This window comes from Eschscholzia californica, unplaced genomic scaffold (genome assembly GCF_041429995.1).
Source record: "Eschscholzia californica isolate CP2 unplaced genomic scaffold, dmEscCali1.0.p SCAF_2, whole genome shotgun sequence".
In the NCBI taxonomy this organism is placed as follows: domain Eukaryota; kingdom Viridiplantae; phylum Streptophyta; class Magnoliopsida; order Ranunculales; family Papaveraceae; genus Eschscholzia; species Eschscholzia californica.
The window spans coordinates 7690793-7703850 of record NW_028238309.1 but is presented as its reverse complement, the minus strand read 5'-3'; the positions used below and the strand labels follow the sequence as shown (position 1 = coordinate 7703850).

Sequence of the window (13058 nt, the reverse complement as noted above, 5' to 3'; positions counted from 1 at the left end):
GTGTATTCAAAATTCGGAAAAAAGAGCAAACGCGTTAGTTTCTAAGAACCAAGGAAGGATAATTCTAAAAACATTAGACTTTATGAACATGTGACATTGGGTGTCTTAAGCAATAGATTTTTGGCCTCTAAAGGTTCCCTTACTGAGAGATTTTTTTATGAACATTGTTATATACATTGTGGTGCAAATAAAAGTGAAGTTAATTTTCAGGAGAAAACCAAAACCATGGGGTGTCTTAGCTTGTTCTAGCTTGGCACAACTTATCGGCCCTAGTAGTTACCAGTAGCTTAATTGGTCCTTTGGAAGTTAGATATGTGTCTTATTTTATGAACATAATGTGGATACATATATATGTATCATAAAGAAAAACACAACTGTCATAAAACAACTTGAGATTTCATGAAGTAAAACCCTAAACATACCATTAGATAATACATGATGATCAGGAGAACGATCCATGATCTAGCTGCACTATATGACTAGATGAAATGATAGCTCCTACATAAATACATACTTTAGCTAGTAATGCAATTTCATGTGGTTAAATGACAAAAGTTGTCGGATACTGAAACTGTGTAATGGTGTTGCATAAAGGTTCATAATGCAGGCCAAATGGTTCTCATGGATCAACCAAAGGCTGCATTAGGGATGATGAGGAGATGGACTCAACTGCTTCTCCAACTAATACGGCTACAGCTCGAACCCCAATTGATGGTCCAACTCCTTCTCATCTAATATGGCTACTGCTCGAACCCCAAATGATGTAACTCCTTCTTCAACTAATACGGTTCCTGCGTGACCCCAATTGATGCTCCAACTCCTCCAACTAATACAGTTCTTGGTCGAACCTTTGATGCTCCGACTCCTTCAAAAGCTAAGAAAACAAGTTAAAACCATTTGTGGAACTGTCTTTTTCTTCTTTTACTTGTTCTCTTAGCTTTCGGAGGAGCGAGAACATTAATTACTGTTCGACCAAGAACTGTATTAGTTGGAGAAGGAGCTAGAGCATCAATTGGGATAAGAGCAGGAGCCGTATTAGTTGGAGAAGGAGTTGCATCAATTGGGGTTCGAGCAGTAGCCATATTAGTTGAGAAGGAGTTGGAGCATCAATTGGAGTTCGAGCTCGAGCCGCATTAGTTAGAGAAGGAGTTGAGTCCATCTCCTCATCATCTCAAATGCATCCTTTGGTTGATCCATCCGAACCATGTGACCAGCGTTATAAACCTTTATGCACCACCATTATGTAGTTTCAGTATCTAACAACTTTCGTCATTTACCAATAGGTTATATTTGCGAAATCATAAAAGTATTCTCCTTTACACTCCTCCTTTCTGGTATCATAGACCTGCAATACGACAACCATTAAAGTCAAAATAAAATTATTAATAATTTCGAATTACGAAAGTAAACCATAACAAGATGACTCTAGTTTTCTTACTTACATTGGTATTTCCAATAATATCCAAGATTGAATCATACATGACATGGCAAACAACAACTGCCGAAATGCAATCACCTTCGCAATTGGACTCTGAAATAGAAAAACCAAAGTGAAATACTGAAAGAAAGAAGAAGAAAAAAAAAAGTGATATGCGAAAAAGAAAAAAAATTACCACATAATTTTGATGCATTACCACATAATCAGGATATGCTTTGTACTGGATTCTTGAACTCGTAATCACGTTACCCATGACAACTCCCTGTTCGACGATTTATTAGAGAAACCCAAAATAACCTAACAAACCAAAAACATATATATGTGTATATATACCTTGAGATTTATAGGGATATCTTTTTGAGCTTTATTTGCATCTTGAATATGGGATGCAAGTCCTGGAAAGTAGTGTCCGTACGACTCTCCAGTGACATAAAAAATCATTCTTGCCGTACCAAGGGTGCTCGTCGAAAAATTCCTAATGTACAAAAACGAAAAAGAGTTGTGACCCAAATCATGTTTGATCAAGAAAGAATTCTATATCAGGCCTATATGAGTTACTCTGTGTGTATATCAGTATATATACCTGGAGAAAATGATAAAGATCGATGCTAACGCCAATTAAATCATGACGAAGAACATTATGATATGAATTATAACTAAACCTATTCTCAGTTGGTTGATCAACAAATAAGATGTTCGATATCTACACAACAGAAATACTTTCCATGAATTAAAAATTAAGAAGCACATGTGGGGTAATTTTTGTATCAAAGTTTTAAACATTATACTTTGTCCCAACAGTATTCATCCTACGTACAAAAGATACGTGTTATATGAAATGTTGAAAGGTTCATATTCATAAAAGAGGGCTATTTCACTACCACACACTGGAATTGCAATTGTCACTTCTAGCTGAAGAAATTAAAAGACATGAGAAATATAGAAAATTTGTTTGATGAAGCTAAAAGAATTTTGATCAGAGAATGAGGAAGTAAAAAAATGAGTGGAACTAGAGAGACAGAAAGTGGGTTTGAGTATATATGTACCAGCGAAATCAGTGGCTAATTTTCCATTACAAAACCTTCCAGTTGGTGTGTGATTAACAAAAGCTCTTCCATAAGGTGGGAAGTTTGCTCCTACAACAGTAAAGGGAAACCCATCTTTTGTTCAAAACTTGATAAGAATGAAGGTAAGCAGTGGCTCTTCAAGTAGTTAGAGAAAGAGAGAGACTGAGAGGGAGAGAATTAATGTGGCCATGTAGGGTTAGGTGGGAGGCATTTAAGAGAAGAGGTGAGTTTGAAAACATCTAGTCATTGGGCAATACCTTGTGTGGGAGTTGGTAATCCTAGGTTCTCAGTGAAGTTCAGTCAAGGTGTCATGTTTTCTACTAAACCCTTTCCACATATCTTACTTTTTAAGTTCCCCTTACCAAGTGCTATATCCGACCTCTTCATCAAAAAAAAAAAAAAAAGTGCTATATCCGACCACTTCAACAAAAAAAAAAAAAGTGTTATATCAGACATAACTTGGGAGAGAGCCTTCATTCAACAATGCTGACAGGGGACCCCTTAGTACACTCCTGGTGTACTCCCCTTATTAGGACAAAGAGTATTTCTTCTGTTCACAGTATTTGCCAGGCTATGAAAATACCAAAATGCCTCTTGTCTTAGTAGTCAATGCAACTATGGAGGATGCCAGGGAGTATACCAAGAGGTTACCAAATCATTTTTGTTCAATATGAGCTATAGTTTTTTTGTTCAATATGAGCTATAGTGCCTGCTCAAGTTAGCAAGTGTTACCTTTTATAGTTCAACAAAAAAAAAGTGTTACATTTTATGTATGTCTGTGGTGGTGCTCTTGTGAGGAACAAAAAAAAATATTGTAATATAATTGTTAAAGTTTGAAGTGTTACACTAAATGAGGCGAGTCCCTTGTTTACCTTGCATAGACCTAACGTCGACTAGGGGCACTTTTGACAATATAAAAATTACTTAATCAAACTAAGGGTTCTTCATAAGTTATAACAAACACCAATTACCAATCTACTACACATCTGGTATGAACAAATCAAATTCAAATGGGTTGGAGTTAGATAAGTAAGACTTAGACAAAAAGAAAAAACAAACATTGATTAGCCTAATAGTCGTGTAAAATATGGGCTTAGTGGTTAAACTTTAGACTTATGACAATATCAGATGTCTCAAGAAGAACTAAAGGATAACGCGGTTTAGTGTACCACACAATTGGTTGCTGGAAATGTTGATGTATTTTATGTTTGACTTGAACAACATAGAGTTGAATTAGTTCGAAGTCTGAGCGAACTTGCAGAGGTGAAGCTAGAATTTTAAGTTAAGGTTCGCTAGTTTAAATTATTAGATAACAAATTTCTATTTCAACCTATATGTCTTTGCAAAATATAATTTAAAGACAACTCTGTAACGAAGGTGATATATATTTTTATCGTAATTCTCACATAAATTTTAACCTTCTACCCGAATCCAAAAATTGTTTGAATTCACCTAACACATGAAGATCAAATTTGAAGTAACAAACAAGAGGGATAAAAAAGACGTTGGGAAGAAGAAAAAAATAGAAGGTCGTCGGCAAAAGTCGTCGGGTAACGAAGTTTTCATGTTGAAGAAGGTGAAAGGGGATGTCGAGAAAGATGAAGCGGTGGTGAGATGGAAAAAAATAATCAAATTACAGACTCCGTGACACCATTGGGGGCTAAATAAGAAGTTCGAATGCTTATAGGTGCCAAACTAATCAGTCGATCACAAAATAGAGGCAAAACGAAATTAACCATTTATTTAGTCCATGGCCTAAAAAAGAGACATTATTAATCCCAAACAGAATATTTCCTTGTCATAGACTCACATTCACCCACTGATCTCTATCTACCGTACCACCTCTTTTAACAAGAAAAGGAAAAAGAAGCTGACCCTAGCTTTAGATCAGTTTTGTTTTGTTCTTCTTAAATTGCTATCATAGGGAAATTTTAAAAGGCCCCCCCGTTTTTGTTAAAAGGCCTCCCCGCTAAAAGCGCCTCTCATTATAACCCATTTGGTTATATAGGCCCCCTCTACAAAAGAGCACCTCCTTCATCAATATTTGACCTAACGGCGAAGTTAACGCCGTTAGGTCAAACTTAACCCAAGACCGGTGATGTGGACCACGCCACATCATCATCTTCTCCGGCAGGGTCGCCGGCCGGCCAAACTTCTGGCCGGCGACCTTCAAATTTTTTTTTTTTTTTAGGGTTATTTTCCTAATGGTTTTTTTTTTTTTTTTTTTTCTTTCTCTCCTCTCTCTCTCTCTCTAAGAACTCCGGCGAAGGGTTCCTTCGCCGGAGTTCTTAGAGAGAGAGAGGAGAGAAAGAAAAAAAAAAAAATTTTGGTTTGAAGGTCGCCGGCCGGAAATTTGGCCGGCCGGCGACCTTGCCGGAGAAGGTGATGATGTGGCGTGGTCAAATGATGTGGGTGAAATACATCTTTAAAGGGGGTTTTTTTCACCCATTCAAAGAGGGGGCCCTTTAACCAAGCTAAGTCAAAGGTTTTTTACCAAGTCAACGAAACCATGGGGAGGCCTTTTAACAAAAACGGGGAGGCCTTTTAACAAAAACGGGGAGGCCTTTTAAAATCTCCCTAATAAAAATTGATGGACAGGTGGACGGTGGTGTATGAAAGAGAGAAAGAGTTCTTGGTGAAATTCAATTAATGTAGTGGTGGGGTGATGGTTGAGAGGGAATTTAAGAGATTGATTCTGTTTAAGGAATGTGAGTTTATTATTCTCTTCTTCTTGTCCGGTTACTTTTTATATGTTTAAAGAATTTTGGGATTTTAGAGATGGCTAAATGTCCTAATGGTAGTCTTTATATCCTTATCAAAGATCATGCATCAATTTCATATTGGATACATGGATGTGTTTGATTAGTGTTGTTTGATTGGTGTTGTTTGATAGTGTACAAGTGTACATTTAAACTTCTCTATTTTCATTGAAAATTGTGATGTGATATTTTACTAGGTTTACAAGTTATGGGCATTCTTGAGCCAACATTTATTAAGAGCAAGTCCAATGGGGAGCGGTCCCAGGGCCCTTAATTCACCTTTTCATTCAAATTTAAGGGCCCGGGCTCAGACCCTCAAAATCAGCTCCAATGGGGAGCGGTCCCAGGGCCCTTAAATTTGAATTTTAAATTTTGAATTTATTTTTTTTTTACTATTCCAACCACCATATTAAATTTTTTATCAACTTTTTTTCTCTATAAATACAACTCTTTCTCTACAAACTCAAATCAATTTCATTTCTAATCCAAACTTTTTCTTGGAGTACATTAATCAAAACTTTTTCTAATCCATGTGGTCCGAAAGAAGCATACTTTGCCAAAAGACAAGAATCGGTACGAAAAGATGTTGAACGAGCTTTTGGTGTACTGCAAGCTCGATGGGGAATTATTCGAGGGCCATCACGTTGGTGGGATATAAAGACAATGAGTGATATCATGAAGGCGTGTATCATCATGCATAACATGATTATTGAAGACGAAGGACCAAATGCTGTAAACCTTATCGATGAATGTGAAATTGGTCCGATACATCTCGGAGAAACTTTATCGGACGAATTACTTGAACGTATGGGTCGAATTAGAAACATTGACATTCACACCCGGTTGAAGGCAGATCTTGTTGAGCACGTGTGGAATACGAGAACTAACGACAACGAATAGATCTTTTAAGTTTAAGTTCTTTAAGTTTTTGAATTAATGTGTTGGATTATTTTAAGTTTAAGTTTTTTAATGAATTTTTAAGTTTTTAAATTAATGAGTTTTTTTTTATTTTTTTTTATTTTATTTTTACAAAAAAAAAAAAGAAAAAAAAATAATCCCACCGTTGGATCACCGTTGGATGTGATCCAACGGTGGGATTTGATCCCCAAGGTGACCGTTGGGGATCCCCAACGGTCCCTTGGGAATCAAAGGGCCGGCCCCTAATAAGGGGCCGCCCCTTATTTTGTTCCGCCCTCCGCCCGGGACCGGCGGGACTTCAATGGGGAGGATGGGGTGTCCCGGGCCCTTAATTTGAATTAAGGGCCCGGGACTCCTCCCCATTGGATTTGCTCCACAAATTAGGAATTGAGTAGCAATTGACTTCAAGTATTTTATTTATAGTCCACTACAATCGGGGACGCTGAATTTGTCCCCATCACGCGGAGAAAACCGAGTGGCACCCACCAGATTAAAAGATTGGTTGTTAGATGAAAGTTGGGCATTATCCCACCCTTAGCCCACCGCTGGAGGGACGCCAGTTATTGAATCCTCGCGGATCCAACCCTTCTTGAGGCGTCCAACCAAGACCCTGAAGAGCACGACTGCGGATCTAGACGCTTTCTACACGTGGAAAGCAAGCCTTCTAGATCTGGACGTGCTTGCTTTGCATAAATGGTCCCCTATTTGACTTGTTCTTTTTTGTCGTTTTAGACTCTAACTTACCGATCTTCGTCTAAATTTTAAACTTGAATGTGTCATTCATCGGAAATCATATTTGAGTGATTCTTAGCTTTAAATTTAAGAATTCGACGAGACAAACGCAATGACATATTTCATAAATTTGACGAGTTGGGTTGAGCCAAAATCAACTTCAATTGTAGCAAAATGTAAAGTACCTCAATTAAAGAAGGCCCAGGTCAAAATAGAAAGAGATCTAGTTTCAAGGAAGCTAGCTGGGAGCAACTTCATGACAATGAATGGAAAAGAACAAAATACATTTATGTAGATAATGACTTTTAACTAAAGAGTTCTTTTTTTTCGATGAGAAACTAAAGAGTTCTTAAATCCACCTACAAACCCTCTCATCCACAAATTAGTTGACCGATTGATTTTTTTTTAAACTGCAATGTGTAAGTAAAGATACTATTATTTCTTCATCAAAAAAAAAGTAAAGATACTATTCTTTCAACAAAAAAATAAAAGAGTAAAAGATACCTATCCTTCAACTATCCACACAATCTATTATATTAAAACAGCTCAGTCAGTTATCCAGGGGATAAGTCTGGCCGTCCATTCTTTGTGTGGATTTTACATCCGACGGGTGAAAATATTTCAAAATCCATGTGATTTAAAATTTGCGTAATTAAGTTCTCCAACATAGGATATTTCAGTCATTTATCAAACTAATCCTTTTTTATCTCCCACGTTTTCTCCTTCTAACCGAACAACTTTCTCCTCCAATCTACTTGACTTCTTGAGTTGCTTAATATCCTCCACGTTTTTAGATAAGCTGTTAAAAACACCCACCAACTCTTAAACTTCCCACGTATTTATTTTCTCCCTCCTAACTTCATTCTCTTAGTTACTTTTCAGTTTCCATAACTCCATTTCATGTTAAGTATTTAAGCCATTTTTTATCTCATTACTACTAGCCAAATTTTATCTCATTACTACTGCATTATTATTTTATTAATAATTAATAATAAAAATTAATTAACATAGCATTAATGGTGTGAAATTTGAAGTGCATTAATGGTGTGAAATTTGATGTCATTCTCTTTTCTCTCTTTAATCTTCGAGACATTCTTTTGGTTCACTAATTTTCTTTTGCATTTCTCTAATTTATATCTCATAAATAAATACTCTCCAAAATAAATCATGTATTAAGTTTGATGGTAGCTTTCTCTCTATGTTCTTTGAAATAGATTTATAATTTTTCTATCACATTTTCTTTTGGGTTTGCAATTAATGCTTAATTTTTTTATGTTTCTATATTTTCCAGGGGGAACCAATGAAAACTTTTAGAAGAAAAAAAACATGAGAAAAACTTAGAAGATAATTTGTTATTCTTATTTTCTTTTTATTTGTCTTCCGGTGCCTTTCATTTGTTTGTCTTCTGTTTGAATTCGACTATTAGAGATGAATTCGAAGATCGAATGTTCGCCGAGCGTGTCGGATTCCGATGAGTGGGTCGAAAAATCCGGCAATATAAGTCTAGCCGTCTATTTTCCATCGGGAGTTTAGATCCAACGAAAGATACAATATCTTCTTATGTAAATCTACTCTAAATTGAAGGGTATGAGAGTCATTTTAGAATGACTTATTATTTACAAATCGTGGGAGAGAGAGGAAATAAGAATTAGTCTTCATAACTACCTATGGATTTTGATTACAGTATAAAAATTAGTTTTTAACTTTCCTTAAAAATCTCCCACTTATATACAAATATAACTACCTTCTTTAACTCTCTTAACTTCTCTTTTGAAATTTAAATTCAACATTCGAGAGAAAGTCGTGAGAGAGAGGAAATAAGAGGAGATAAATTTCAGAAATGAATTCCATATTTATTACCTTTATTTATTACCTTCTTTATCCAAAATTCTCATATGACATGAGAAGTTTAAGTTTTTCTCTTTAAAATTTGATTATCTTTGAAGAATTAACTCTAATTTTTTTTGTTTGCAGATTTTCATCAACCATATGTAAGTACAATTTCATTTTACTTATCAGATATCTCTATGTTGATTTGTATTCTCCCAATGTTTTTTAATTTTCTTCACTCTTTATAATGTTTGGTGACTTATTTTCATCATTTTCTTACTTATCTTTGTAGGTTTGATTAGTGTCTACCTGGATGCTTTTGAAAGGTTGAAGGACATTAACTTGATTTTTTTTTGAAAGATTAGAGAAGAGAGAGAAGAGAAACACTAAAATTCGTAATGAGATAGATAAGAAGGAAAGAACATGGGAGAAAAAATAGAGATTTTGGAGGCATTAGTTGAGGAAGAATGTGGGAGAGATAAGAAGGAAGGAATAGTACCATACATGGATTTTGCTTCCATCCCACGAGCCACGATTATCTCCACATCTTGGAAAGTCTTTATATTCTTTTTTATTTCTTTAAAAGTTTTAGAGAGTTTGCTGTAAAAAATGTTTCTTTTATTTTTGCTTCTCTTTAAAAGTTGATTAATGATGACAAATAATGTGTAATTTCACTTTATAATCTTTCATTAGGTATTGAGAAAAGAAGAGTTAGTCTTTATTTTTGCTTCTCTTTAAAAGTTGTTCCACCTCTTATTGTTTTTTTGTTTACCACATTCTTTCTCTTACTCTCTCAAATAGCAGTCCAAGTTAAGATACTACGACTATCTCCCGTGTCCATTTAGTCGTTTCAAATTTTAGTTTTTTCTTAGGAATATTTAATCTTATGTTTTAAGTATTTACAGTATAAAATGCAGCTTATAGTGACCAAACATGGTTTCTTTTTTGGATCTCACCATTTGTCAATCTACCAAAAATTCATAAGTCTATTATTAATTATGAATCTCACCATTTACAGTATAAAATGCAGCTTATATTGACCAAACATGGTGTTTTTTTGGATCTCACCATTTATCAATCTACCAAAAATTCATAAGTCTATGATTGTCGATGATTGAAGATGTTTGGTATAAGAATATGTTATGATTTCATTCTTTGTCCATGTTACACCGTTAATTTGTTTTTCTTTTTCACGGTATTCATAGTCTCCTCTTTGCATATGTTCATATTGTAATGTGATGAATTTTTCTCTTTCTTTCAACCTAAGATCAATACCATATTTATGTATTTATGTTTATTTATTCTTATTCCTTCGCAAGTGTTAAAGGAAGACATACGGTCGAAGAGAAAAGTTCAAGTTGGTTTTAGTTCACTATTACTAAATTGGTGAAACATAAACATGTTCACTACTATTTTTTCGTAAATAAAATTTCTTTATTTAAATTACAGTATAGCAAAATCTATTATATTAAAACCACACGATTTTCTCTCACGATTTATGAGTTGGTTATATTGAGTTTCTCTTGGTCGAAATGTAAAATCTGTTTGAATTCTAAATCTGACAATATCAGTTTTGTTGAGCCTCCATGTTTATATCTTCCATTACATATATCTAAGAAAGTCTTATTTTTAGGTTGCTATACATTTTGCAGATAGGACATCCTCACCATGGTTTCTCTTCCATCTATATATAAATTCGACTGATCCATTTAATGGGTTATTGTACATGAATTCTTTTACTTGATAATTCGGATCATTAGTCAATTTATTAGTATTATCTTAACAAAATTATTCATTAAATTTATGTTATTTAGATTTCATTTAATAAGGGTATTTGATGACTTCTCTTTTTCGAGGTTCATGTGTGGAGAAGGCTTCATTTTATGACAGTTATCAAAAGCTCTATTTGATCATGCTCAATGCTCTTAGTCATAAGAAAATGTTAGTTCCGGTAATTTGTCCCTCTTAGAAAAGTCTCCCTCCAACTACGTGGTGTCTCTGTCTCAACCCATTTCTATTCAAGGTGGTGCACTTCATCAAAATAAATTATTGTATATTTAAAATTGATTTAATATCTTTGTCATTCTCTGTAGTTCAAATATAAATGTGTAATATGATAATTTAATCTACTTTTTATTTAAGGTTTGGATTAAATTTGTAATATAACTAGGTTCCCACCGCGCCCTACGGGCGCGGTAGATCCCTCTTGGCTAACGCCGTTGTGGTATATCCATCTCAGATTTGTCGGTGAAGTGCTTTTTGAGAATTCTCCGAGTGTGCCTGTACCGTGATGACATCACGTTAAGTCGAGCTTACACGAAGAAGTGGATGCACGACGGTGCCCATTTTCACACCTTCTGGCGACATGTGGTTACCTGTCATCCGAAATCAGTACGTGATTTCAGATGACAGGTACTCGCGTGACTCCACATCGTGTGAAAATGGGCACCGTCGTGCATCCACTTCTTCGTGTAAGCTCGACTTAACGTGATGTCATCACGGTACAGGCACACTCGGAGAATTCTCAAAAAGCACTTCACCGACAAATCTGAGATGGATATACCACAACGGCGTTAGCCAAGAGGGATCTACCGCGCCCGTAGGGCGCGGTGGGAACCTAGTAAATATCCGAGTTAGATCGTACTATTAGGACGGCTAAATTTCTCTTTATGTAATGGTAATAATTTCGTAGTAGTATCCATAGGAATTTTACTCATCAGTAAATTGATACCTTGAGTCACCACACTTTAACACCATTGTATTAATTACTCTTACATTTTAGCATTAAGTTTTTACTTTAACATTAAGTTTTCGTAAGGTTATTTCGTTAAGGTTACATAGATTTCATAATCTTTATTAGCATTAAGTTTTCATAGATTTCATAATCTATTATCTATTATATTAAAACAGCTCGATTAGTTATGCAGGGGATAAGTCTGACCGTTCATTTTATTTTAGAGATTTGTTTGGGTACACATCGGACGGCCGATAAAATTCTCTCCCTGTAATTTGAATCAAAACAAAAGGGTATTAATGTAAGAGATTTCATCCGGTTATGTTATTTCTAACCGACTAAAGGTTATCTGAAATTTGAATATAACTAATCCCTTTATTTTCTCTTGGTTAGTTTTTCTTTTTTCCCATTATTCTCTCACGGTTATGTTATTTCTCAAGGTTATGTTATTTCTAACCGACTAAAATCGAAATAAAAACCTGAAATGTCCCACGAATTTTGGTTGAACTACCCACGTTTTTAGGACTACCCACGTTTTTAGATTGGCAGTTAAAACTGGAAATTCCCTTAATCTCCACTTATAAAACGTATGCATCTTTGTTTTATCTCTCAAATTTTTCTCCCCAAATGATCTAACCTCTCTGTGAATTATTTTAGGTTCTCATTTTCGTATTTGTTTTGATAAATTATCATGATTTTTATTTATTTTCAAGTCTAAAGCTGTGTTGTGGGACACTGAACTGTCCGAACACATCCGACAGTGGTAAAGTGTGAGTCTTCTGAATTTATTAAGGCAATTGTTATTAATCGTCTCCTTCTCTCTTCTGCAATTTATTTGTTTTAATGGATTTTCTTTATTCCTTTGCAGTACAAGAGAATGTTGCAATCAATTGAATTCAAGTCACACAAAAGAAGCTAAAGAAAAAAGAGAATCAAGAAGAAGATTGGATGTTTTTTATACATTTTTTGTTTTTCTTCATAATTTCATGTTATTCATAAAAATTAAGTAGTGATTTATGTTGCTCATTATTACTCTTGCACAGTTATGGATATTGTATTAGTTGTAAATTTATTTTTTTCTTCACGTGATTAATAAAAAATTAAGTAGTTTAGGTCAAATCTTTTTTTCTTCATAATTTCATGTTGTATTAATTGTAACAAATTAATTGTTTGTTGGTTAGGTTAAGAACCTAAGTTTTATGATAATTTTAAGGTCTCTCAAGTGTATATAACTTTGATAGGTATAATTGTAGAAACCTAATATATGTTTCAAGTAACTTTAACCAATTTAATTTCTCTTTATTATGTCATTATGGATAATTCAATGTTGTTTTCATGTCATAGAAGATCTCCAAAGCTTCTCGACCAAGGCCATGAATTGCTAAACCAGATATACTAATTTGTTGAGCGACTATACTGAAATTTGGCTTCCATCCCACGATTATCTCCACATCTTGGAAAGTCTTTATATTTTGTTTTATTTAAAAGTTTTAGAGAATTTTTTGCCATTAGTTGTTCAATTTTCTATCAATTTGTTGTAAAAAAATGTTTCTTTTATTTTTGCTAAGAAAATGTGGCAA

At 34.5% G+C, this 13058-nt stretch overlaps 1 protein-coding gene and 1 long non-coding RNA gene across 3 annotated transcripts; one reads left to right on the top strand and one right to left on the bottom strand.

Annotated features, from left to right (window-relative positions):
- Positions 1-407: 407 nt before the first annotated feature.
- Positions 408-2812, bottom strand: LOC147555831 (serine carboxypeptidase-like 47). Of its 2 annotated transcripts, none has more exons than XM_086663548.1 (5): positions 2485-2812; positions 1772-1913; positions 1614-1700; positions 1443-1531; positions 408-1345 (listed from the first exon to the last, which is right to left on the bottom strand). In XM_086663548.1, the coding sequence occupies exons 2-5, from the start codon at positions 1877-1879 to the stop codon at positions 1285-1287; spliced, it is 345 nt and encodes a 114-aa protein (XP_086519674.1). In that variant the 5' UTR covers positions 1880-1913; positions 2485-2812; the 3' UTR covers positions 408-1284. The 2 variants fall into 2 exon arrangements, with proteins under 2 accessions (XP_086519674.1, XP_086519675.1); XM_086663549.1 differs by having other exon boundaries at positions 1635-1700.
- Positions 2813-7924: 5112 nt separating this feature from the next.
- LOC147555830 (uncharacterized) lies at positions 7925-9465 on the top strand. The gene is made up of 4 exons (XR_015235186.1): positions 7925-8415; positions 8499-8714; positions 8753-8905; positions 9037-9465. It is a non-coding gene; the product is annotated as an uncharacterized LOC147555830 (long non-coding RNA).
- The last annotated feature ends 3593 nt before the right edge of the window (positions 9466-13058 follow it).

Bases quoted from the DNA above. Each gene is read 5' to 3' on its own strand.
- LOC147555831 (XM_086663548.1), bottom strand. From the start codon at position 1,879: ATGATTTTTTATGTCACTGGAGAGTCGTACGGACACTACTTTCCAGGA. The intron at 1,701-1,771 runs GTATATATACAC...ATCGTCGAACAG, and splicing joins ATATCCCTATAAATCTCAAG to GGAGTTGTCATGGGTAACGT. The intron at 1,346-1,442 runs GTAAGTAAGAAA...GTCGTATTGCAG, and splicing joins ATATTATTGGAAATACCAAT to GTCTATGATACCAGAAAGGA.